The sequence below is a fragment of the Papio anubis genome, chromosome 12, assembly GCF_008728515.1.
Source record: "Papio anubis isolate 15944 chromosome 12, Panubis1.0, whole genome shotgun sequence".
Classification (NCBI taxonomy): domain Eukaryota; kingdom Metazoa; phylum Chordata; class Mammalia; order Primates; family Cercopithecidae; genus Papio; species Papio anubis.
In genome coordinates, this window is record NC_044987.1 from 26,194,756 (window position 1) to 26,222,624 (window position 27,869).

Below are 27,869 nucleotides of genomic sequence, written 5' to 3' on the forward strand. Positions count from 1 at the left end.
TCTCTGTTTCTTCTCTTTTTCCATTTTTTCCCAGAATTTTCAGAGCACTTCTCAGATGTTTTCCAGATCAATGACCTTTGGACGCAGTGTTAGTTTCTGCTTATCTTTAATGAAGTATTCTCATGTTTTGGATTTCCTTTTCTCATCTTATCCAGCTCCTGCTTCAGTTATAAGTTTTTGCAAGTCGGGGCAGATAATTATTGAAAGGCATTTAACTAAAGTATAGGAAGTTAAGAACGTGGGCTCTGGAGCTCGACTAACTTGGAGTTGAACCCTAGCCAGCTTTTTGCCCTTGGAATTTATTTAGCTACTCTATGTCTCAATTTCCTTATTTATAAGGGAGGGATAATAATGGTACCCAGTCTTAGAAGTTTTTGCGACAATTAAATGAGTTTATACATACAAAGCACATAACAAGCCTCAAAAGTTGTTGATGATTACAGATGTTTTTGAAAATACTCTTCCTCTGAATCTTAAGAGCAGTTGATTTTTCCCATATATTGTCATTTTGCTCCTTCAAAGGATCTACAATACATTATTTGCCAACAGATAATGTGTACACAATGACCTTTACTGCCCCCTCCTCTTCCTGAGGGGGAGTTTTCCCTCTTCAGAGCTGCAGTTGAGGGTGGTGTGCATAGCCCCTGCCTGTAGTGTTTTAATTTTTTTCCCAGATAAAATGCAATGCAAGATACTTGTGCTACAGTCTGTCCTGCTTAAGAAAAGGCATTATGGTTTATTGGAAGTGGTGATCTGTTCCCTTTTTTATAAATCCATTCAGTTTATCAGTTTCTACCTCCTTTCCCACTCTCTATGCTGCTGTAGTAATTCAGAGCCCAAACTGCAGGGTTTTCTATTTGACTTCCCCCAACCCTGAATGTTGAGGTTATAAGAAATTGCCCCCACTTTAGACCCTGAGCACATGGGCTTCTGTCTTGTTTTGTAGTACTGTTGCACACACTGTGGTTTGAGTGACTATATGAAGCACTGTTTGTCCAGAATAGCCAACTCTTACTGTAAAGAAAAGTAATTTACTAAATGTAAATTACCTACAGAGAACATTCACTTGACCTTTAACAATCCTCAAAAATATAAATTTGTTCTCACAAATGGAAGCTTCTAGCTGCTTACATAAGTCACTAATATTACACATTGGTATTTCTACTATATTTCGATTATAAGTATAGACTCAGAATGCAAAGATGTATCAGACTTTTCAAGGTTACCAAAAAGCAGAAGAAAAAATTTAATTTGAAAAGGTTTTGGGATTTTATTTTGATTTTTAAAAGTTAACATAGAAAATAATATAAATGAAACAGCTTATCTGAATATAAGCTAACCCACAGTAGTCACACTGATTACAGCAGGCCTTCTGGTCACATAGGGTTGTCTCCTTAAATAGCAGGTTGTCTACAGCTTCTGAATTAGCATGGCAGAAGCACCTCCTCCTCCATTGCAAATACTGGCAAGACCGTATTCTCCTTGCTTCAAGGCATGAGTCAAATGACCAACAATCCTGGCTCCAGACATTCTAAAATTAAAAAAGCATTTACTTCTTTAATGAAGTACAGAATTTATGAGTAACCAAAATGTTTCTATTCCAATTTAACTTCATGAAAACCTTACTAGCCACTACTTCTTGCTGAATTAACTACTACTATTCTAAAACTAAAACTTGGAGGACTTGTTTCAGGAAGGGTCACAGATCTTAGATCTTTTTTTTTTTTTTTTTTTTTTAATTTTTTTTTTTTTTTTTTTGAGATGGAGTCTTGCTCTGTTGCCAGGCTGGAGTGCAGTGGTGCATCTCAGCTCACTGCAACTTCCGCCTCCCGGGTTCACGCCATTCTCCTGCCTCAGCCTCCCAAGTAGCTGGGACTACAGGCGTGCACCACCACACCCAGTAATTTTCGTATCTTAAAGTACAGAAGAGTATAATGGAAGATGGAAGGGGGATGTGGAATAAACTACATATTGGGCACAATGCACACATTTGGGTGACAGGTGCACTGAAATCAGCCCCCACCACTATATATTCATCCATGTAACCAAAACCCACAGTACCCTAAAGCTAATGAAATAAATAGGAAGGAGAAAGAAAAAGGGGGGAAAAAGTCTAAATGTACACTTTATTTTTCTTCTTCAACATAAAAGGTTATTAGGTTTCAAATAACAGATGTGACAGGTCTCTGTTCAGTATTGGATACCATCTATCAGAAATGATTTTTGCCTTATGAAAGATGGGTAGGAAGGAAAACTTAAGAGCAATAGGAATTATGAGTTTTAAGTTTAGCTAGAAACACAAAGGCAGCTATTAACCTAGATATAGTTACTATTTTTACCTACCCAATTGGATGCCCCAGAGAAACAGCTCCTCCATTGATATTCACTTTTTGGGGATCAATCTCCAACATTTTAATGTTTGCTAGTACAACCAGACTAAAGGCTTCATTTACTTCCCACATTGCAATATCTTCTTTTTTTAATCCCACATCTTTAAGAACCTAAGATTTTTTTAAAAGACAGATGATGTTCAAATAATTAGCAATCACAACTTACTGTCATTTCCTTGAAATACTACAATTGGAAGTTCTTGGTTTCAGATGGAAGGATCTCTATTTTCAGATTTTTTTTTTTTTTTTTTTTTTTTTTTTAGACGGAGTCTTGCTCTGCCTCCCAGGCTGGAGTGCAATGGCGCCGTCTTGGCTCACTACAACCTCTGCCTCCCAGGTTCAAGCAATTCTCCTGTCTCAGCCTCCTGAGTAGCTGGGATTACAGACGCCCACCACCATGCCCAGCTAATTTTTGTATTTTTAGTAAAGATGGGGTTTCACCATGTTGGCCAGGCTGGTCTCAAAACTCCTGACCTCAGTTGATCCGCTCACTTCAACCTCCCAAAGTGCTGGGATTATAGGCATGAGTCACCATGCCTGGCCTATTTTCAGATTTTTAGTTGCTTATCCTATTCCATTATATCAAAGAATTTTGTTTGCATTATGTCTATTTGGACATAGAGGACAGAAAATTTGGTTTTCTTTCCACAGATGTTTGAAAAGGTGCATTTTCTATTTAGGGGTACATAATGCTTTATATATTCTTAAGCTCTGCTTTACTGATTGTGTGTTGCTTAGTTCTACATTCTTTGTTGTTGTTGTTGTTGATTTGTTTTGAGACAGGGTCTTGCTTTGTTGCCCAGGCTGAAGTGGAATGGCACAGTCATGGCCCACTGCAGCCTTGATCTCCCAAAGCGATCTGCCTGCCTCGGCCTCGGCCTCCCAAAGTGCTGGGATTACAGGCGAGAGCCACTGCACCCAACCAGTTCTATGTTCTTGACTGTTAATGAAAGAGGTGTATTAGTTTCTACTATAAGTAATATTAATGCATCCCCCGCAGTTTCTGCTTTATAAAAGTTACTGTAGGGTTATCCGGGCCACAGATACTTAGACCTGTTGCAGTTTCATTGTAAGTCATTTATTTAAAATCTTACACTATATGATGTGTTTTGTTTTGGTAGTTCCTCAGCTATGCAGGAAGGTGTATTTGTGCCAGTATTATCCCTATGCTAATACTTTTTAAAACATTACTAGTGAGTGCCCTTTTTCTTTACAGAACAAATTTGATTGTTGTGAGCAATAAAATTAACATGGAACTCTTCCTCCACCTTCCTCTCTTCAACTAGTGGACTAAGGTAGCTTTCTAGCCTATACAGCTCAAACAGCTTCCACTGTTCCAACAACACAAAACAAAATATGGTGCCCATATATAGCCACATCTGTAGCTCTCAGAAGTTATTCTACCTTCAGAATCCAGAATTGTGTAGTACCCTTGCTTTCCAATGTGATGCGCTCACTTTCAGAAGCTGCATGTTCCTGTCATTTTCTGAGATCTGCCAGCTCTGAGCCGATCATCACTCCACTGGCCCCTTGTTTCTGATCCTTCTCTATTCTTGTTTCCTACTGATTATGCAGTTTTTTTCATTGTGGGGGTTGGGGGCAGTGGGGAGAATCTCGATTTTACTAAAATTCTGCCATTTTTTTTTTTATCTGGGTGCTTACAGAAGTTTACTGTCAGGGTGAGGCCTCTCAAAAGGAAATATTTACTTAAGATTTCTAAGAACCTGAACCCCTAAAAACTTTCTTTTCCTGTGACTGCTTAGCAATTTCCCACTGAGACTTGGTTATTTCTCCTTTGATAGCACTTACTGACAATTTGGAATATGTAGGTTTTCTGTCTCTAGTTTCACTATTTACTCTGAAGACCTGCTGCCAGCTATTCCCTTTCAGAATGGAGTCCTCTCCTGGGGAGTGACTAGTTGCTTTCCGTTCTAGATTTGGAACTACCAGCCAGCATTCCCTTTTCTTTGCCAAACCAACCTCCCCTTTGTGGTTACCACACCAGGTGTGTGAGTTCTGTATGATACTTACAAATAATTCAGATGTGTAGTTTTACCTGTTCTAGTGAAGATGTAGTTTGTGGGCTGTTCTTTATTTATTTTTTTGTTATCCTTGTTGCTCTTACTCTTTTCAGGAGAGGACATGGGAAGATTTGAAACCAAGCTATCTCTCTGCTTTGGCAGATAAACAACATTTAAATTCTAAAAACTGCAGCCTTGGTATAAGCAAACTGGAAGTTGGCATAATGGAGTATCATCCCTCACTTTGTTCTCACCATAGATACAGCATGTACAGGAGCAATTGGAAAATCAATAGGTTCTACAGCAGCGTCAGCAAATGCTGTTTAAAAAAAGGGGGAGGGTGAGTTGTTAAAATATTCTTTTTACTACATAGAATATGCAAAAGTCAAGTTTAACCCATTAAATGCACATTTCCTAACCCCTTTAATATATGTAAATACATTTCTTCCTTTTCTAAGATTCTACACTTTATAAAATTACTCCAGTAATCTAAGACACTGATTTTCATTGGGAGGGAGTTTGGGGGTATTTGCCTCTAGGAACATTGGCACCATCTAGAGATGTTTTTGGTTGTCAGAATAGTTCAGATGCCACTGTGTAGAGACTAAGGATTCTGCTAAACATCTACAATGCATAGAAGAGTCCCTACAACAAAGAATTATTTAGTGCAAAAGTCAATAGTGCTGAGGTTAAGAAACCATGATCTAAGCTAAGAAAAAAATGAAGTTATAAGGCTTTTTATAAAATAACAAAATAGCATCTGTTTAAGTCCTTAGGAAGAAGGCAAGACACATTTTTGCAGCTAAAAATCAGCTTAAGGACATTGAGAACTTACCCAGGGCCACAGTGTTAATATTAAAATGCCACACATCTAAATTTTGTATTTCTGGACTCCTAATCCCATATTCTTTTTTTCCTACATAGCTGCCTCTCTAGGAAAATGCATGTACTTTATTTTCTTCTATTTATCATAAAGGACAGGAAGTTTTTTAAAGCTTAATCTTTAAAAAAAAAAAAAAAGAGAGAGAGACAAGATCTTGCTCTGTTGCCTAGGCTGGAGTGCAGTGGTGCTACAGCTTTGACATCTTGGGCTCAAATGATTGTCAGCCTTAGCCTCCTAGGTAACTGGGACTACAGGCATGCCACTACACCTGGCTAATTTTTTTTCTTTCAGAAATGGGGTCTCACTGTGTTGCCCAGGCTGGTCTCAGACTCCTGGCCTCAAGCAGTCCTGCCTTAGCCTCCCAAAATGCTGGGGTTACAGGCGTGAGCCACTGTGCCTAGCCCTTAAAGCTTAATCTTATATAAAGTATAATGGAAATATTAAAGGAGCTTCTATCTCAATTGAAATATGTATTAAATTCTGCCACAACCTATAGATAGTAATACTTAATATTGGAGTTGGCTATATCTAACAAGTAAACTTAATTTCAGGAAGAGCTTATAGATGTTTAAAAACCTTTTTTTTTTTTTTTTAAAGACAGGGTCTTACTCTGTCACCCAGGCTGGAGTGCAGTGGCACAATCTCAGCTCACGGCAACCTCAAACTCAGGAGGGCTCAAGGCATCCTCCCACCTCAGCTCCCCGAGTAGACGGTAGTACAGGCACATGTCACCATGCTCAGCTAATTTTTTAACTTTTTGTAGAGACAAAGTCTCACTATATTGCCCAGGCTGATTTTGAACTCTGGAGCTCAAGCAATCCTCCCACCTCCACCTCTGAAAGTGCTAGGATTACAAGTGTGAGCCACCTCGCCTGGCCTTACCTACTATTCTTGCCAGTGGTGTAACATTGAGCCTCTTGGCTGCACTTGCCGTCATCAGAACCAGAGCAGCTGCTCCATCATTCAGTGTACTGGCATTGGCAGCTGTTATTGTACCTGAAAGCAAAAATAAGCATGAAGTCAAAACATTACTTCACAATAAATGCATTTGATTCAATTTAACAAATACTGCCTGGGCTGCTAAATATTTAAAGAAATTACAAATATGGGTGGAGACAATTCCTGCCCTCAGGAAACATGTACATATAACTGCAAAACAATGTAAGAATACCTTTTTGTGTTCATAAAACTAAGTTTTCTCAAAGATCAGAAACATGCATGATGGCACTGGGTAAATGCTGGTCTACAACTCTTGAAAGATAGGGACCAGTTAATATTTTTGTATCCAGGGTCTAACTTTCCTTATTCAATATATAGCAGATACTCACTACATATTTTTCAAATCAGATATTTCTTCTTATCTAGAATCACCTGAAGTTAAATATCAATGAATACTAAAAACTACCAAACCACTTTAAATAGGAGAATGTTATCATATATAAATTATATCAATAAATCTGTTTTTTCAATGCCAGTGAAGACCCTATCATAGACTGCTACATATGAAAAACTGAATTCTATAGCTATATTATACATCTCTTCCCTTAGATTTATATATTGAAGGTATAAACTAACAGTTTTATACTTTCAATTAATCTTACATGAGCCTGATATATTGAAAATGTTAAATAACATCTAGATGTTTTCTAGAATTACTTTTTAAAAATCCTTAGGCCATGCTAAGAATTAGATATGGTATACTGGCTCAATTTTTTCTTATGCTTCATTTCTTAACACTAACCATTTTCTTTCTGGAAAACTGTCTTCAGCTTTGGAACTTTGCTAAAATCAACACGTTTATATTCTTCATCTTCTTTCACCACTACATCTGGTTGACCTAAAATAAAAATATTTTAAGTGAAATCACTCAAAACAAGTAGTCATTCAGCAAGCAACTGTTGTACAAGATGCCCAGTGGTCTGTGCCTCCCTTTGTATCCCTGCCTCCCTTAAACCATCCCAAGTAAACACTAATCTAGAATTTATTATCTATAATCTCTATTATGTTACCATCTTAAAGAGAAACTTATAAAGTAGCTTCACAAATTTTTTTTTTTTTTGAGGCAGGCTTTTCCTCTGTTGCTTAGGCTAGCATGATCACAGTTTACCTCAGTCTCTCCAGGCCCATGTGATCCTCCCACCTCAGCCTCCCAAGTAGCTGGGACTACAGGTGTGAGCCACCACAGCCAGCTAATTTTGCTTGTTTGCTTGCTTGCTTGTTTGAAATAGTCTTGTACAGTCTCCCAATAGAGTACAATGCTGCACTCCTAGCTCACTGCAGCCTTGAACTCCTGGGCTCAATTGATCCTCCTCCCTTGGATTCCCTAGTAGCCGGGACTACAGGCATGTGTTGCTACACCCAGTTAATTTTTAATTTTTTTGTGTGAAGGCCGAGTCTCACTTTGTTGCCCAGGCTGGTCTCAAACTCCTGGGCTCAAGCAGTCCTCCCATCTCGGCCTCCCAAAGTGTTGGGATTACAGGTGTGACCCACTGCACCCAGCCACAAAATTTAAATCTACACCTCCACATCCCATTCTCTTCTTCCTCAACTCCCTTCTATGATCACAGACTCCACTCTCCTGACCCCAGAGGTAGCTATCTGACCTATACTAGATAAGTTCCAGTATTCTATCTAGAGCACAGTAATCATTCCTGGAATAGAACTGTAACCTAAAGCAAGTTAATGAGTCTTTATTGTGGATTTATTCTGCTGGAACTGGTGAGAAAGTCTCTTTCCTTTTTGAGAATCGCATATATGTGACCCTAGAGGTAGAGACAGCAACTTTAGAAAGGCTGACAGAATAAAGCACAAAAGCCTGCAGGTGTGAGAAGCCAGGAGCGCATGCCTTAGTAGTAGTGAACACCCAGTTCCAATCCCTGAAGTTCCCAGAGCTGAATGGTTGCTACTGTTCATCCTTCAGTTCTTGGAGGCACTCCCAGTAACCTTCTAGTAAATCCCTTTTCAATTTAAAATACCGTGTTGACTGTCACTTACAGGAAAAAGAGTTCTAATAAATTTCTCAAAATAATACTCTTAGGGATCTTATAAATGGATTGAAACCTGACATTAAGTTGGGTGGATTTATGTTCTCTCTGAACTGGCAACTCTTCACTTTTTATTAACCATAAGCAGTGTCCTCAGTTGAAATGAACAAAGATAATGTCCTAATTTAAAACTTAAGCATAAAACATTCAGCAACATGAAAAGTCTATTCATCCTTTTTGGAACTTTTACCTTTTACTGTAACTGTGACAGGAATAACTTCATTTCCAAATTTCCCAGCTTCCCATGCTGCTTTACTTCTGGTATAAGAATTAATAGCATAAGCGTCCTGTTCATCTCTTGCAATATTCAGCTTCTTTGCTGTATTCTCAGCACAGCTGCCCTGATGAAAAGTTGAAATAGTTTAAAGTTAGTTAATTTTGCGTAATTTAGAAAATATCTTTAACTCTGCATAGCTTATAAAATAGTGTTTAGTAGTTACGTTTCTTAAAATATATTTCTTAGGCCGGATGTGGTGCTCATACCTGTAATCCTGGCACTTTGGGAGGTCGAGGCAGGCAGATCATGAGGTCAGGAGACCAAGACCATCCTGGCCAACATGGTGAAACCCTGTCTCTACTAAAAATTAGCCAGGCATGGAGGCACACGCCTGTAGTCCCAGCTACTCGGGAGCCTGAAGCAGGAGAATTGCTTGAGCCCAGGAGGCGGAGGCTGCAGTGAGCCAAGATTGTGCCACTGCATTCCAGCCTGGGCAACAGAGCAAGACTCCATTTCAAAAAATAAAAATAACAGCATATACACACACACACATTTCTTTCTATACCAGGTCACTTTTCACTCATGTCTTTTTTTGAGATGGAGTTTCACTCTTGTCACCCAGGCTGGAGTGCAGTGGTGCAATCTTGGCTCAATGCAACCTCTGCCTCCTGGGTTACAGCAATTCTCCTGCCTCAGCCTCCTGAGTAGCTGGGATTACAGACACCACCACCATGCCTGGCTAATTTTTTATATTTTTAATAAAGACAGGGTCTCACCACATTGGCCAAGCTGGTCTCAAACTCCTGACCTCAGGTGATCTGCCTACCTCAGCCTCCCAAAGTGCTGGGATTACAGGCCAGATCCACCGCACCCGGCCCACTCATGTCTTATCTTCAAATACTTGAATTAGCCAAGCAGTTGCTAGCTGAACGTCAGAAAATACTGTATTTAAATGTGGGACAATTTCTTTAATGACTGAGCCATGCCAATGCAATAGGCATATAAAAATATTTTCCGAAAGTACGTGGCTAAAATCAACATTTATAGAGCCCATCTTTCAGTTCAGTTTGTAAAGTACATACAGTAAGAAAAATCAAACAGTATTGGACACTAGATAGCATTTATCCACTAAAAATCACATTTACCATATGAATTTTATTGTAGACATCAGTTAGCCCGTCTTTAACGATCAAATCTTCAAGCTTTACCCCGCCATATGGTGTTGATCCTCTGTTCATTACATATGGAACATTGGACATGCTCTCCATCCCACCTGCCACCATCACATCCTGTGCAGCAACACCAGAAAAACCCAATGTTAATTCAAACAGTTGCAAACCCATGACATCCTTTATACAGCTGCCACCAAACAAGTATTCTACATGCATTTGTTAAACATTTGTTACACAGTGAATACAGGAAGTACCCTCTTTACCACTTCACCCTGATGAAAAGAAGTGGTGTAAAATAATATAATGAGAAATAAGTTGGCTGTGTGCAGTGGCTCACACCTGTAATCCCAGCACTTTAGGAGGCTGAGGCGGGTGGATCACTTGAGGTCAGGAGTTCAGGATCAGCCTGGCCAACATGGTGAAACCCCATCTCTACTAAAAATACAAAAATTAGGTGGGTGTGATGGTGGGCGCCTGTAATCCCAGCTACTCAGGAGGGCAAGGCAGGAGGATTGCTTGAACCTGGGAGGCAGAGGTTGCTGTGAGCTGAGATCGTGCCACTGCACTCCAGCCTGGGGGGCACAGCAAGACTCCTCAAAAAAAAAAAAAAAAAAAGTGGAGGCGGAGGTTGCAGTGAGCTGAGATCGTGGCACTGCACTCCAGCCTGGGCGACAGAGTAAGACTGTCAAAAGAAGTTCACAACCAGACATTAATAAGAATACCAGAAATCTGGCCGGGTGCGGTGTCTCATGCCTGTAATCCCAGCACTTTGGGAGGCTAAGATGGGTGGATCACGAGGTCAGGAGATCGAGACCATCCTAGCTAATACGGTGAAACCCCGTCTCTACTCAAAATACAAAAAATTAGCCAGGTGTGGTGACACGCCTGTAGTCCCAGCTACTTGGGAGGCTGAGGCAGGAGAATGGCGTGAACCCAGGAGGCAGAGCTTGCAATGAGCCAAGATTGCACCACTGCACTCCAGCCTGGGTGACAAAGCAAGACTGTCTTAAAAAAAAAAAAAATACCAGAAATCTTTCATGTAAAACCATCTTCTGAAATTCTTAAGTTTTCTTTTAGACAGGGTCTCGCTCTTGCCCAGGCTGGAGTGCAGTGGCATGATCTCAGCTCACTGCAATCTCTGCATTTTGGGCTCAAGTGATCCTCCCACCTCAGCCTCCTACGTAGCTGGGACTACAGGCATGCACCATCACACCCAGCTAATTTTTGTATAATATTTTTAGTAGAGATGGGGTTTCGCTATGTCACCCAGGCTGGTCTCAAACTCCCAGACTGAAGCGACCTGCCCACCTTGGCCTCCCAAAGTGCTGGGATAACAGGCGTGAGCCACCATGCCTGGCCTGAAATTCTTACCTTCTAACCCTTCATTTCATTCATGCTGCTAAAAACTTAATGTGCTCTAGAAGATTAGAAGTAATCTCAGTTCATGAAAATAATCCTACTTCCTTGACTGAGATCCTCATCATCTCTTTCTGGACAGCTGAAATAATTTTCCACTTGATCTTCTGACATGCAGCCTTTCCACCAAAGCATCATCGACACTCATCTGACTCATTTTGGCTAGAATGTAAGTCTGATCATTTCACACTTTAGAGAACTCAGCATAATATATAAAGCCTTTACAGTATCCCTTCTCTCCCCTTTTTCAGTTTCACGGCCTAACCCATACCCCAGGTCACACAGAACTAGTTAAAGCTCTCCAGAGTTTCACACACACACCTCTGCACTTTCCCCATCCACCAACATGTAAAACATCTACTTTTCCTTTAAAACTATTCAGAACACTACTTCATGTCTGCCTTGACCATTTATTTCTATCCTTTCTTGAAACCATTTCTCTTCCTTTGTGTTCCCCAATTACTGTGCAATGCTTTTAATATTATTATATGTTTATATGTCAAGTCTTCCCACTAGACTATGCTCCTTTGAGGCCAGACACCCTGTCATATTTTTACATCCTTGGCAACTGACATATAGAGGTTTAATAAATATTAATCAACTTGTTATTACTTTTACAAGTCAAAAAAAAAATCACTTGCATTATAAGAGCTAGTTAAAAACACAGTTTAATATAAAACATTAATGTAAACAAAGCCAATAATATGTTCTTACAGTCTTTAATCAGGCATACAGACAAGTTCTATACCAAAGAAACCTAAATATTTTGCCTATTCTGAAATATAGAAATTCTTAACCAGTTCTCATCTAAGTTTTATTCACTTGTACTTTTTACTGGGGGTGATGGCAGTAATAAGTGACAGAAAATAAGGTATCAATTCTTCATTATAAAGCAAAACTGACCATTTTCCAAGGTCATAAATATTCAACAGAAAGCACTTGCAAGTATGCCTGTAAGTCACTCTATATATTCACAAATGAATAAAATAATATTAAAGTATTTCCATATAGTACAAATGGCATTTGCTAGAGAACCACAATACATCGATTAAGACAAAATTTTCCATGACAAAGAGTTTTGAAACTAAATCTCGTGACCATTTTTCACCCACTGGTTTGACGAGGGTTTGGTACCACCCAGTGGTGGTGCAGATCCAGACAAGTCACACAACTTTTGGAAAGTATAACTGGTACAACTTTTATGGAAAGCATCTGCAGATGCCAAAATGTTCAAATCCTGACTCAGCATTTCTTTTAGGCATTTTTCCAACAGAGACCTGCACATGTACAGATTTTTTTAAATGTTTTGTTTACCACTCTATTTCCAGTGACTGTCACATGGTAGATGCTCAGCCCTGTAACTCTGTGGCTGTCTCAGACACACTGAAAAAAAATCTTCATCTGAAAAATGAAGGGCTCAGATCTGTGAGAATCTTGGTTCTTCTGTGTGTCCAGGTCTCACCTCCTGATATGACAGCATATATTTGCTAAGGAGCCTGTCTCTTGTTTGATCTCAAGTAAAGACAAGATACAGATCAGCAAGGCCAATTAGAAAGCCTGTAGAACTTAAATGAGTTCAGGCATTGTAGAAACTACAAATTAGTCATCAAGCCTGGGCTCAAACAATGATTTGATTCCCAGGGTTAAGCACCTTGTTCTCCTTTATAATGAAAACATTTATAATAAATTCTGGCAAATATAGTATTTATGAATTTTTAGTCACCCAGCCTCAGAAAAAGACCCAAATGCCTTGGCTAAAAACTATTTTTTTTTTGAGAGTCTTGCTTTGTCTCCCAGGCTGGAGTGCAGTGGTACAATCTCAGCTCACTGCAACCTCTGCCTCCCAGATGCAAGTGACTCTTGTGCCTCAGCTTCCCGAGTAGCTGGGATTACAGGCGCCTGCCACCATGTCCAGCTAATTTTTGTATTTTTCGTAGAGATGGGGTTTCACCATGTTGGCCAGGCTGGTCTTGAACCCCGGGCCTCAAGTGATCTGCCCCCAGCCTCCGCCTCCCAAAGTGCTGGGATTACAGGAGTGAGCCACTGCACTCAGGCCTAAAAACAACTTTTTAACACAAGACACTCAGGCTATCTTTTTCTTTTTTAAAGAACAGGGTCTCGCTTGCTATGTTGCCTACGCTGGTCTCAAACTCCTGGGATCCTCCTGCCTTGACCTTCCAAAGTGCTGAATTACGGGCATGATACCCAGCCTATGCTATCATTTTGACCATACTTCAGATGGACTTAGCAAATCCAGACACTCTTGAGCGTGTGAGAAAACATAGTAACTTATGAGAAAGAATCTCATTTCTAAAGCATGAATATGCCTAGATTTTTGTGTCTTTTAGCCCTAGGTATTCTGATTAATAAATGGAAAGGATGGTGTTTCTTACCTGATGTCCACACATAAGACTTTGAGAGGCCATCATGATGGCTTTCATTCCTGAAGCACAAACTTTGTTTATGGTGGTACATGGAGTAGAAATAGGTAAGCCTAAAACCAATATAAGTCACTTGTGAAAAAGAGATACTCAAACACAACTGCAGAACTTAATAGAGCATGTTACTATAAACTACAGCATTTCTTCTGCCAATATAACTACAAATTATATAATGCATTTAATATTTAAGCTTCAATAACCTTCATTTTGCCATTTTATACTTTTTTTTTTTTGAGACAGAGTCTCACTCTGTCGCCCAGGTTGGAGTGTAATGGTGCAATCTTGGCTCACTGCAACCTCCGCCTTGTGGGTTCAAGCAATTCTCCTGCCTCAGCCTCCCAAGTAGCTGGGATTACAGGCATGCATCACCACACCTGGCTAATTTTTGTATTTTTACTAGAGATGGGGTTTCACCATGTTGGCCAGGATGGTCTCAAACTCTTGACCTCATAATCCACCCACCTCGGCCTCCCAAAGTGCTGGGATTACAGGCGTGAGCCACCGCACCCGACCCCTTTTACACATTAAGTATAAAAGCAAAAATGTCTTCCAAGTACCTGCACCCAATACTGCCTGCCTTGCAGGAGCTTGTCCTTCACCTCCTTGTAGAACATTACCCATGTATGCTTCTTTCACTTCTTCTTTTGGAATCCCTTTATTTAAAAAAAAAAAAAAAAAAAAAAAGACAAAAAGGCATTTAATGATTAGTGGTTACCTAATAAGGTATGTGACATTACACAATAGGAATGGTTTCTTTTTTTTTTTTTTTTTTTTTTGTCAGTTTTGAGTTTCAATCTAAACTGTATAGTAGAAAGACTTCTTTACAAGGGAAAGCAGAAATGGAGGCATTAAGTCATTTCTAAGTGTTACATACATAGTTAATGCAAAATAAATCTTTTCCATGAAATATTTTTGCTCCCTTAACACGAAAAGCAAAGCAACTACTGACCTGCCTTTTCAATGGCTCCCTGAATTGCAATGGAACCAAGCTTAGTGGCTGGCAGCAAGGAAAGGCTGCCTAAAAAAGATCCAATGGGTGTTCTTGTAGCACTTACTATGACCACTTCCTGGCAAGACACAAGATGGTAAAAATTATAGGTATTTTACCCAAATCGTATTTCATTAAACATAATTCATAAATATATTATCAAAAAAAACACTTCTATGAATGAGTAGTCATCAAAAATTAAAGTAATCTCAATAGTTGAACAGCTGTAAAGATAATCAGTTCAATGCTAGTGCTTTATGATTTAAAACCTTATAGAAACCAACTCTAAAACAGATGTAGATCCTTCCCAGTTCTCTACAGGAGGTTTGAGGACAGAAGCTTAAGTTTCCTTTCTATTCCTCAGTCAAAACTCAAGAAATGGTCACTGTACCTTGTTTTTTTGTTTTTGAGACAGGGTCTTGCTCAGCTGCCCAGGCTGGAATGCAGTGGCACGATCATAGCTCATTGCAGCCTCAAACTCCCTGGCTCAAACAATCCTTCTGCCTCAGCCTACCAAAGTACTAGGATTAAGGGTATAAGCCACCACACTCAGCCACTTTACTCTTGTTAACTGCATAATAAACAGCTCTAACGAAGAGGGTCCCTTACTGAAAGGAACTCTGGCTAGGAATCAAGACCTGTATCCTAGATGGGGCTATACCACTTAACTAGGACACAGCAAGGGCCAGAATTTCTTTTTTTATATATAATTTAAGACGGAGTCTCACTGTGTCACCCAGGCTGGAGTGCAGTGGTATGATCTTGGCTCACTGCAACCTCTGCCTCCTGGGTTCAAGCGATTCTCCTGCCTCAGCCTCCTGAGTAGCTGGGATTACAGGCATCTGCCACCACACCCAGCTAATTTTTGTATTTTTAATAGAGATGGGGTTTTGGCATGTTGGCCAGACTGGTCTTGAACTCCTAACTTCAGGTGATCCACCCACCTTGGCCTCCCAAAGTGCTGGGATCACAGGCATGAGCCACTGTGCCCAGCCAGAACCATAATTTCTTTTTTTTTTTAGACAGAGTTCCGCTCTGTTGCCCAGGCAGGAGTGGGCAGTGAGGCGCCCAAACTCAACTCACCTCCCGGGTTCACATCATTCTCCTGCCTCCGCCTCCTGAGTAGCTGGGACTACAGGTGCCCGCCACCGCGCCCGGCTAATTTTTTATATTTTTAGTAGAGATGGGGTTTCACCATGTAGGATGGTCTCAATCTCCTGACCTCGTGATCCACCCACCTTGGCCTCCCAAACTGCTGGGATTACAGGCGTGAGCCACCCCACCCAGCCCAGAGCCATAATTTCTTAAACAGTAAGACAATAATATGAACATTAAGCAAAAGAAGATAAAAGCTCTCTTGAATACTGTAGAACAGCACTGTGACAGTTCTCTCCTCACACTTGTCTCCCATAGTCTCCTATTAAGTTTAGAGATAAATAACAGAATGGTTGCCTAGATTTTGGTAGAAGATCTTAACTAAGTCACTTTAGTGACCCTTACAAAACAGAGAGGACTCCTCAGAAGGTCCTAGGAGATGTTGTAATGGCCCTCCTTGTCTAATTCCCAGCTGATCCACTCCCTCTCTTCTAGGATCTTCTATATGGTCTCTGCTTGTACCACACACAATACAATGGGAGTCCCTGTGAGTAACGGAAGAACACTGCCCAGTTCTAGAGGGAATGTTGTTTTGCAGCAGAGTATGAGGAAGCAGCAAACATTGGCAGAGACTAACTGAAATGTTTTTCTATTATAGTCATCTACTTTAACTGAATATTTGAATAGTTAGCTATTCCTAACTGTTGGATAATCCTGCTTTGACTTTCACATATACCCACATCATAAGTATATGCATTTTTATTGACATTTCCTTTAAATTCTGGAACTTTTAAAGCACAATTTACTTACCTTCAAAGTGGGTTTTGAGACATAACTCCGTTCCACATATCTTATTTCCTGTAATATAAATATAATGTTATAATGTAAAAATTATTAAACTGTCATTTTATATTTCTCAGTGATATAGTGATTTCTTCCTATATCTTTATGCTTTTATTTCCAAGTTTTCTGCGGTCAGAATATATCACTTTTAACAATTAGAAAAAAATGACTGCTTTATAAATAAACTTCTGATTATTCATTGGAAATGTACATTTTAGCTCCTAAGTTTACTATCTTAAAATTTCTAAGTCTTGGCCAGGCGTAGTGGCTCACGCCTGTAATCCTAGCACTTTGGGAGGCCAGGGTGGGTGTGAGTCACCTGAGGTCAGGAGTTCAAGACCAGCCTGGACAACATAGTGAGACCCAGTCTCTACTAAAAATACAAAAGTTAGCCCAGCATTGTAGCACATGCCTGTAATCCCAGCTACTCCGGAGGCTGAGTCAGGAGAATAGCTTGAACCCAGAAGGCAGAGGCTGCAGTGAGCCAAGATGCCGGCACTGCACTCCAGCCTCAGCAACAGAGCAAGACTCCATCTCAAAAAAAAAAAAAAAAAAAAAAAAAAATTCCAAGTCTTAAATATAGCTTTCTAAAATGTAGTTTTGAGTTAAAACTATGTTCTAAATTATTTAGTCTTAGAATCTAACAAGACATTCTCATTTCTTTAAGACTGTTTTCAAGTAAAACTTGCTGTTTCTCCCCATCCACTTCCAACAATTGTCTTTGATTTATATGAGGCAAACACATCTCATATAAATATGACCTATAATAGCAGATAAATTATTTCTTAAAAAAGGAAAGAGTAAACATCTTGCCCCTACTACTTCTCAGTTCTTTCCACACTTCTTACAAACAAATGTCAACAGTAGGCTGGGAGAGTGGCTCACGCCTATAATCCCAACACTTTGGAAGGCTGAGGTGGGCGTATGACTTGAGGTCAGGAGTTAGAGATCAGCCTGGCCAACTTGGCGAAAAAAACCCGTCTCTACTAAAAATACAAAAATTAGCCAGGCATGGTAGCGGGCGCCTGTAATCCCCGCCACTCGGGAGGCTGAGGCAGGAGAATCGCTTGAACCCAGGAGGTGGAGGTTGCAGCAAGCCAAGATCACGCCACTGCACTCCAGCCTAGGAGACAAGAGTAAAACTCTGTAATCAATTCTGACAACGCAGGACATAATTCAGAGACCTAACTGATCTGAAATTAGACTATCAGTAACTGGGTGAGATGGCTCATGCCTGTAATCCCAGCACTTTGGGAGGCCAAGAGGGGTGGATCACAAGGACAGCAGTTCAAGACCAATCTGACCAACATGGTGAAACCCCGTCTCTATTAGAAATACAAAAGTTAGCTGGGTGTGGTGGTCCATGCCTGTAAGCCCAGCTAATCAGGAGTCTGAGGCAGGAGAATCACTTGAACCTGGGAGGCAGAGGCAGCAGTGAGCTGAGATCACGCCACTGTACTCCAGCCTGGGCAACAGAGTGAGACTCCATCTCAAAAAATGATAATAAATTTTGAAAATAATAATTTAAAGATTTTTTTTAAAAGTTCCTAATTGTAGTAAACATGCCGGTCACTGCCTCTCCAAACACATGTCTTTCTCAAAGGGCAAGCCTAAGTACTTACAAGGTGACTCCCCTGCCTCTGGCCAGAGCTGATGGGATCGGGAATGGAAGAGACGCACCCAAGCTAGCACCCTGAGAGACTGGGTCAGTTGGATGACGGTGGGGACTGGGACTGAAAAGTCAAAAGGGCTGGAGCTGACCAGCCAATGCCACAGAAAAGCAGCGGTTAGAACAAAGAGAAAAGCCATGAATATGCTGAGAAGCAAAACAATGGAACATATATACCCAGAGACAGGAGAAATAGACCATGGCACACCACAAGAGGCAAAAGATGGCTTGGTTAGTGATTTTCTGGCTTGGGTTCTGGCAGGGTCAGGTGCACTTTATTTTGTGTAAAAATTTTCACATATAGGCCGGGCGTGGTGGCTCAAGCCTGTAATCCCAGCACTATGGGAGGCCGAGACGGGCAGATCACGAGGTCAGGAGATCGAGGCCATCCTGGCTAACGGTGAAACCCCGTCTCTACTAAAAAATACAAAAAAAAACTAGCCGGGCGAGGTGGCGGGCACCTGTAGTCCCAGCTACTCGGGAGGCTGAGGCAGGAGAATGGCGTGGAACCCGGGAGGTGGAGCTTGCAGTGAGCTGAGATCCGGCCACTGCACTCCAGCCTGGGGGACAGAGCGAGACTCCGTCTCAAAAAAAAAAAAAAAAAAATTCATATATAGAAGTAAAAAATAAACCAGAACTCCTGGACTCAAGTACTACTCCTGCCTCAGCCTCCCAAGTATCTGCATGTGTCCCTGCACCTGGCCAGCTGCACTTTATTTCCTATCCTTGGATGTCCTAGTGCTTGCTCACTGTATCTCTTCAGAAAGTTCCCTTTCTGGAGATTCCTTAAAGAACTAAAACTAGAACTACCATCTGGTCCAGCAATCCCACTACTGGGTATCTACCCAGAGGAAAAGAAGTCATTATACGAAGGCCATGCGCAGCGGCTCACGCCTTTAATCCCAGCACTTTGGGAGGCCAAGGCAGGTGGATAATGAGGTCTGGAGTTCAAGACCAGCCTCGCCAACATGGTGAAACCCCATCTCTACTAAAAATACAAAAATTAGCTGGGCGTGGTGGCGCACGTCTGTAATCCCAGCTACTCATGAAGCTGAAGCAGGAGAATCGCTTGAACCCGAGAGGCAGAGGTTGCAGTGAGCTGAGATCAGGCCACTGCATTCCAGCCTGGGTGACAGAGCAAGACTCCATCTCAAAAATAAAGTCATTATATGAAAAAGACACTTGCACACGCATGTTCATAGCAGCACAATTCGCAATTGCAAAAATATGGAACCAGCCCAAATGCCCATCAGTCAACAAGTGGATAAAGCAAATGTGGTATATATACCATGGAATACTACTCAGCCATAACAAGGAATGAAATAATGGCATTCACTGCAACCTGGATGGAATTGGAGACTATTATTCTAAGTGAACTAACTCAGGAATGGAAAAACCAAACAGCATATGTTCTCACTCATAAGTGGGAGCTGCGCTATGAGGACACAAAGGCATAAGAATGATACAGTGGACTTAGTGTCTCAGAGGAAAGGGTGGGGATGAGGAATAAAAGACTATACATTGGGGACAGTGTATACTGCTCGGGTGATGGGTGCACCAAAATCTCAGATATCACCACTAAAGAACATATTCATATAATCCAACACCACCTGTTCCCAAAAGCCTATTGAAATAAAAAATAAATTTTAAAAGTCCCCTTTCGACTTAGCTGGTTTGTTCCTTGTTTACTAAGCCACTTATTTCAAGCTTCTGGTCCAGTTTAATGGAAGCTTCCGTGGTTCTCTCCACTTTGCTCTGGATCCCATTTCCAGTTGCCTTTTCAAAGACAGCACAGTTATCCTTTCCCTCTCCTCTACATCATTCATCCCTTTTACTTCTGGATAATTCCATAAGCATACAAACAGGCTCTGATTCCCCCGACCTAAAAAACAAAGTAAAACCAAATAAATGTCTCCTCACCCACATTCCCACTGAGCTTTCACCTCATTTCTTTTTTTCTTTTTGAAAAAAGGCTGGAGTACAGTGGTGCGATCTCAGCTCACTGCAACCTCCACTTGCCAGGTTCAAGCAATTCTCCTGCCTCAGCCTCCCGAGTACCTGGCATTACAGGCATGCACCACCACGCCTGGCTAATTTTTGTGTTTTTAGTAGAGATGGAGTTGCACCATGTTGGCCACACTGGTCTTGAACTCCTGACCTCAAGTGATCCGCCTGCCTCAGCCTCCCAAAGTGCTGGGATTACAGGCGTGAGCCACCACGACTGGCCTCACCTCACATTAGTTCTCTTTGGCAAGAAAGGTTCTCCAGGTTACCTACAATGTCTGTTTGCTTGTCCTCACTTCCTCTTTACAGTTCAACCCACTCAGATCCGGATTTTATTTCTGCCAGTTTACCACGGTTGGTTCTCAGCGACATCAACAATGTCTGTGTAGCAAAATCCAACTCACTATAATTGTCTCACTTAACCTTTTAACACATCAGCAAGACTGGGCTCACCTTTCTTTGAGAAATATGCTGAGCAGTTAAGAGCCTGGGCTTACCAGCTCAGTGTTCTTTGTTTTGTAGAGACAGAGTCTCACTATCTTACCCAGCTGGTCTCAAACTCCTGAGCTCAAGCAATCCTCCTGCGTTGGCCTTCCAAAGTGCTGGGATTACAGGCGTGAGCCACTGTGCCCTGCAAGCTGAGTATTCTTGAGCAAGTTACTCAGACACACTTACCTTGGTTTTCTCAAATACCCTCCATGGGCTGTTATGAGAATAAAATGAGGTAATATGTATAATCTACTGCAGAAACCCTTCCTTGTCTTGGCTTCCATTACAAACGTGGACTCCTACCTCATTAGTCATATTTACCTCAGTCTCCTTTACTATTTCATCTTCCCCTTTCAACCTCCAAGTGCTCAGTGTCCCAGGGCTTTGTTCCAGGCCTCTTTTAATTTAACTTCACTATCTCCTTAGATAATCATATCCAGTCCCATGGCTTTAAAAAGCATTTATGAGGCCGGGCGCGGTGGCTGGCTCGCACCTGTAATCCCAACACTTTGGGAGGCTGAGGCAGGCGGATCACAAGGTTGGGAGATCGAGACCATCCTCTGGCTAACACGGTGAAGCCCCGTCTCTACTAATAATACAAAAACAAAATTAGCCCGGTGTGGGGGCAGGCACCTGTAGTCCCAGCTACTCGGGAGGCTGAGGCAGGAGAATTGCATGAACCCGGGAGGCGGAGCTTGCAGTGAACCAAGATTGCGCCACTGCACTCCAGCCTGGGCGACAGAGCAAGACTCTGTCTCAAAAAACAAAAGCATTTATGTGCTGATGATTTTCCAAATTCCTATCTCCAACCCTGACCTTTCAATTGACCACCAGACTCACACCCAAGCGCCAACCTGGCTGCAGGTGAATGTCCACATCATAGCTCTCAATTTCCAACACTGCAAAACCTGTTGGTGGCCGGGTGCAGTGGCTCACCCCCGTAATCCCAGCACTTTGGGAGGCCGAGGGGGGCAGATCACGACGTCAGGAGTTCCAGACCAGCCTGGCCAACATGGTAAAACCCCGTCTCTACCAAAAATACAAAATAATAATAATAATAATAATTTAAAAAAAAATAAATTAGCAGGGCATAGTGGCACACACCTGTAATCCCAGCTACTCCAGAGGCTGAGGAAAGAGAACTGCTTAAACCCGGGAGGCAGAGGTTGCAGTGAGCCGAGATTGCGCCATTGCACTCCAGCCTGGGTGACAAAGCAAGACTCCATCTCCAAAAAAAAAAAAAGAAAAGAAAAAGAAAACCTGTTTGTTCCCAGTATTCTTAGGTGCTCAAGCCAAAATCACCCTTCATCCTTCCCTTTATCACAATCCCTAAAGCCCAGATCTGTCAACAGCGTCCAAAACATAACTAAATTAGTCCACTGCCTCATCGCCACCGCTGCCACCTAGTCCAAGCCACCATCTCTTGTTCGTATTAATGGCCTTCTACCTAGTTCCCTGCCTCCCCTGACACCTCTCTACAGACCATCCACTTTTGAAAATGTAAATCAGATCATATCACTCTACTGCTTAAAATAATTTAATGGCTTTTCATTGCTCTTGGAATTATATCCAAACTCTTTACCTCATCCTACAAGGCCCTGCATGATCTGGCTGTTGGTTTTCTCTCCAAATTTACATCACTCTTGCTCTGCGCCAGCCACTGGCATCTCTTTGTCCTAAACCCTATCCTGATACCTCAGGGTCTCTGCAGTGTGCCTCTGCCAGTCATAGCCTCCTCAGGCTGAGCATGGTGGTTCATACCTGTAATCCCAGCACTTTGGGGAGGCCGAGGCAGGTGGATCACTTGAGATTAGAAGTTTGAGACCAGCCTGGCCAACATGGTGAAACCCTGTGTCTACTAAAAATACAAAAATTAGCTGGGTGTGGGGGTGGGCACCTGTAGTCCCAGCTACTTGGGAGGTTGAGGTGGGAGAATCGCTTGAATCCAGGAGGCAGATGTTGTAGTGAGCCGAGATCGTGCCACTGCACTCTAGCCCGGGCAACAGAGTGCGATCCTGTCTCCAAAAAAATCAAAAACAAAACAAAAAGCTTCCCCAGCAATCCATGGCTGGCTCATTGTTATTCTTCATGTCTTTTCTAATGACACATTCCCAGAGTGGTCCACGCTAACTACTCTATCTAAAGTTACCCTCTACTTTTTCCTCTCTTTAATATGAATATCTTTATTTCCTTCAAAGCACCTCTCACACTGTAAGTATGTGGTTCACATCTTTGTTTTATTATCCACCCCTCCAACATAACGCAGGCTTCCTGATGGCAGGACGGTGTCTCTTGTTCACTGCTACATCCCTATGACTTAGCGCAGTACCTAGTGCTCATTAAATATCAGAAATGAATGACAAAATTATAGTATGGTCAGGACACTGAACCATACAGTGTACAATAAATACATGCTGAATGAACACTACCCATTAAGTTTTATCTACATAACACAATTATCTTTCAGGGAGGGCTCTTGTTCGTATTAATGGCCTTCTACCTAGTTCCCTGCCTCCTCTGACACCTCTCTACAGTCCATCCAGTTTTGAAAATGTAAATCCTCTGCCATGCCAGGCAGAGGTCAGCACTCCTACTGCAACTTTCATAACCCCCATGCACATTCTAATTGTTCCAGAACATATAATTTTGTAACCTTCAGGTGGCTTGATTGTCTCCCTACTAGACTGTGAATTCCAAGAAGAGACTGATTTTATTTATTTTCTATCCCAGTGATGGCAAACAGACTGATTTTATTTATTTTCTATCCCAGTGATGGCAAACAGACTGATTTTATTTATTTTCTATCCCAGTGATGGCAGCAGACATGAAACAAATATTTGAAGACAGTCTGAAACTTACCAATTACTCAGAGAAACAAAATTTCAGCTACAATAAATATGTTATGAAACCAGCAAAACTGATCATGAACTAAAGAGTAACTGAGGGCCTACTTTACATGGGAGAGTCAAAAAAGGCCTTCTAGCAATGTTAGTGGAGCTGAGAAATGAATGTTAAAGAGTCATCCTTGGAAAGATCCAGGAAAAGCACATTTGAGGCATTAGGAACAAGTAGGACGAAGGCCATGAATTAGGAACAAACTTGGCACACATACTAAGTATAGAAAGAAGAGTCCTGTGGCAAAAGCAGAGTGAGCACAGCAACAGCTGAGGTCACAGAGTAAGTAGGGCCCAGCAGATCATGATAAGGGTCTAGATTCTGGCCTGTGGGCAATGACAAGCCACTGGAAGCTTTTATGTTATAAAAAGACCACTCTGGCTGCAGTGTAGAGAACTGAGAGTACTAGGGTAAGATTAGAAAAAGGGAAGGGGGCCGGGTGTAGTGGCTCACACCTGTAATTCCAGCACTTTAGGAGGCTGCGGTGGGCAGATCATCAGAGGTGGATCACCTGGTGGGCTGGTCAGGAGTTCGAGACCATCCTGGCTAACATGGTGAAACTCTGTCTCTACTAAAAATACAAAAATTAGCAGGCATGATGGCAGGTGCCTGTAATCCCAGCTACTCAGGAGGCTGAGGCAGGAGAACTGCTTGAACCCGGGAGGCAGAGGTTGCAGTGAGCCAAGATTGCGCCCACGGCACTCTAGCCTGGGCAACAAGAGCGAAAGTTGATCTCAAAAAATGAAAAAAAGAAAGAAATTAGCAACAGGAAGGAACTAGCATACAGGCTGGTAGGTCAAAGGGAAGAAGCAAGGTTACCAAAGCTAAGGGGTCAGGAACCCAGCAGAAGCAGGAACCACAAGAGAGACAGACAGACAGACAGAGAAATTATTCTGCCTTCTCCCTTCCTCCTATCTTCCAGTCTTCCACCGGTGCCTCACACCGGTGCCTCACACTGGCTACACCCAGCCAGAAGCCAGCTGACATTGGTCAGCCTACAGTCATGCAGACAGAATAGGGGAGGGGAGAGAAATGAATCTGGGAGCAAACAGGCCCAAGACTGGCACAAGATAGGAAATTTTTTTTAAGTCTGAGTATTAAAAGAAGCTGAAAACTGGATCAAAACACAAAACAGGAGTTTCAAGGAGGGAGTGGTCAATAGTGTCAAATATAGGATAAAGGTCAAGAAGAAAAAACATGGGCCGAGCACAATGGCTCACACCAGTTTGGGAGGCCAGGAGTCCAAGACCAGCGTGCGCAACAGAACCAGACTCTGTGCCTACAAAAACTAAAATAAACATAGATTTTAAAAAATAATTTAAAACTACAGAAAAAGGAAATCACTGATAATTTTCAGCTTGAGTGGCACAGAAATTTAACTGCAGAGAGTTAAGGAGAAATGGATGCAGAATAAATGGGAGGTAATGAGTAAAGACCACTCCTTTGACTAGAGAGAGAAAAGTGATTCAAGCTAGAAAGGCAACACGCTCCAATAAAGTCCATAAAGATTTGTTGAACATAAAAGAGACCTGATAAGCAAAGGGAAAAGAGCCAATGTAATGAGAGGTCAAATTCTATTCTACAAAATAGCGCAGAAAACTGAAAATCCTGTTTATTGATTCAATAAATGACCATTTAATTCAAGTATCCAATACAACTGCTTCCTAGAGTTCAGTAACATGAATGTCACGTATCATACATGAGAGCATGTACAGGCATTTTTTTCATGAGGAGTATTTGTTTTTGATTGTACGAGTATTTGTGTTTCATTTTAAGATTTTTTTTTAAGATGGAGTCTCACTCTGTTGCCCAGGCTGGAGTGCAGTGGCACGATCTCAGCTCACTGCAACCTTCCCCTCCCGGGTTCAAGCGATTCTCCTGCCTCAGCCTCCCAAGTAGCTGGGATTACAGGCACCCACCACCACGCCTGGCTTTTTTTTTTTTTTTTTTTTTGTATTTTTAATAGAGGTTGGGTTTCACCATGTTGGTCAAGCTGGTCTTGACCTCCTGACTTCAAATGATCTACCCACCTCAGCCTCCCAAAGTGCTGGGATTACTGGCATAAGCCACTTCAACCAGCCTGATTGTAAGATCTTAATTAAACCATAAATTAAGAAGGTTCTGAACTTTTTTTTTTTAACATCTCTAGAGTACCTAGTTCACCTACCTCACTTAGTCAATACTGACTGAAACCCAAGATAACCTAATTACATTCTTGTGATTTCTCCACTCATCCCATGAGACTAACAAATGGCTAAAAACTCATCTTCCTTGGAAACCTACGCATTTTGACTTTTCTATTATCTCAGTCACCCAGGATCAGTTTTAGACTTTCTTTTCCCTTGGCTTCGCACCCTCACTCCATAATTGTAAAGTCCTACACTGGTTCTTCACAATCTCTTGCACAGCTGCTACCGCCAGCACCCTTGTGCAAGTGATGTTACTCTACGCCCAGACATAAGAACTAGAGTCATCTCCCACTGCAACAAAAACAAACACATCAATAATCCCTACTTAACTAGGGTCAAATCCATACACTCACAACATAACTGGATCCCCAAGCTTATTGCCCCAATCGACCTGGAAAACTCAAGTTTCACTAACCACACCCTGAAGGTCTCTACCTATTCCTGAGGCTTTGCCTGACAATCTGCGGTGCGTACTCCCTAGCTTACGCATGTGGAGAATAAATTCTTTGAGACTCTGCCCCTGTTGTGTTCTCTAAACACAATAGTAAGAAGAGAGACATCCCTTGGAACACCCTCAGTATGTGAGTTTCGCTCATATGTCAAGTATAATTTATTGTATTATCTGAGTAGTCATTAGCTTTCCCTGATAAATTTTAGGCTGCTCCAAAAAACGTCTGTTATGATCACATGGTGCTCTCTCCCCTTGTACGCCCAATGATTATCTATTATATTAAAAAAGAAAACGAACCTCTCCTGACAATAACGCACACGAACATCTTTTAAAGAAAATCTCGGAAGCAGCTGCACAGGCCTGCAAAGAGGCTCTCCCCCATCCCACCGCTCAGGCCTGGCCAGCGCCAATCCCGGCCGTCCTGTCCGCCCAGACGCGTGCCCTCGTGTTTGACACCAGACACCTGCCCTGGTGTTTAACACGTACTGGTGTTTGACACACCAGTAACGCTCATTAAGATGATTACGCCGAGACCTCGGAAGTAGAAAAGTGCTGTAAAAATATGCGAGTCCCTGGGTGTTATGGGAGCACTTCGGCGGTTTTTGGACAAGACCCAGTCGCCTGCCTGTCCTGGGGCCTACGCCGCGCGCCCGGGCCGCGGGAGCTGCAACGGCCGCGGGCTGGAAGCTTTCGAGGCGGGGGACTCCTCGCTTCCCAGGTCTGAGCGCTGTGGGGACGAACCCCGCTCACCTGCACCAGCCTCCGGAGCAGGGGGCTGCGGCTGCGGGCGCCGCCGCGCAGAAGTGCCGCCAGCACAGCCATGGTTGCAGAACGCGGAGGGGCGGCTGCACAGGCAGAGAAGACCTCGGCGTCCTCCCCAACCCCGCACCCACAGCGACCCGGAGCGGGCACCGCCCATCCCGCCTCCTCCAATAGTAACCCCGGACCGTCACAGTCGGCAGCGATTGGCCGGCAGCCAAGGGTGGGGCGGAGCGTGGCGCTGGGACCCCGCAGCCTGGGCGAGGAAAGGTTGACAAGTGAATGACGTGGATGGAGACGCTGGCACCGGGGTCAACGAATACCTGACACGCTGCTGGTTCCCGTGTCCACCACTTCTAACCCGCCGAGGCCGGTGGTTTATGTGTAATCCGAGATTTTTCGATTCACTGAGCATGTTTCCCTTAGGCCTACCCAGCACAAACTCATGAAAATATTTTAGGATTTTTTTTTTTTTTTTTGAGACAGGATCTCACTCTGTCACCCAGGCTGGAGTGCAGTGACGCGATCACAGCTCACTGCAATCTCGACCTCCAGGGCTCAAGCGATCCTCCCTCCCCAGCCACCCAAGTAGCTGGGACTACAGGCGCAAGCCTCCACAACCGGATAATTTTTGTATTTTTTGTGGAGACGGCGTTTCACCATGTTGGCCAGACTGGTCTTGAACTCCTGGACTCAAGTGAGCCTCCCTCCTCGGCCTCCCAAAGTGCGGGGATTACAGGCGCAGGCGACCACGCCCGGGTAATTTTTGTATTTTTTTGTAAAGACTAAGTCTCTCTATGTTGCCTAGGCTGGTTGCTAACTTCTGGGCTCAAGCAATCGACCAGCCTCGGCCTCTCAAAGTGCTGGGATTACAGCCGTGAGCCATCCCATCCAGCTGTGAAA

General features: G+C 42.5%; 1 protein-coding gene and 1 long non-coding RNA gene across 2 annotated transcripts; both read right to left on the reverse strand.

The window, feature by feature from the left end:
* Positions 1–1,245: 1,245 nt before the first annotated feature.
* Positions 1,246–27,117, reverse strand: ACAT1 (acetyl-CoA acetyltransferase 1). Its single transcript, XM_003910646.2, has 12 exons — positions 26,958–27,117; positions 16,478–16,525; positions 14,534–14,651; positions 14,142–14,237; positions 13,537–13,637; positions 9,701–9,844; positions 8,529–8,679; positions 7,036–7,131; positions 6,177–6,290; positions 4,666–4,730; positions 2,344–2,501; positions 1,246–1,531 (listed from the first exon to the last, which is right to left on the reverse strand). Exons 1-12 carry the CDS (start codon positions 27,027–27,029, stop codon positions 1,411–1,413), a joined length of 1,284 nt encoding a protein of 427 aa, XP_003910695.1. The 5' UTR covers positions 27,030–27,117; the 3' UTR covers positions 1,246–1,410.
* LOC108582034 lies at positions 19,849–21,825 on the reverse strand. Its single transcript, XR_001895106.2, has 2 exons — positions 21,777–21,825; positions 19,849–20,061 (listed from the first exon to the last, which is right to left on the reverse strand). It is a non-coding gene; the product is annotated as an uncharacterized LOC108582034 (long non-coding RNA).
* Positions 27,118–27,869: the final 752 nt, after the last annotated feature.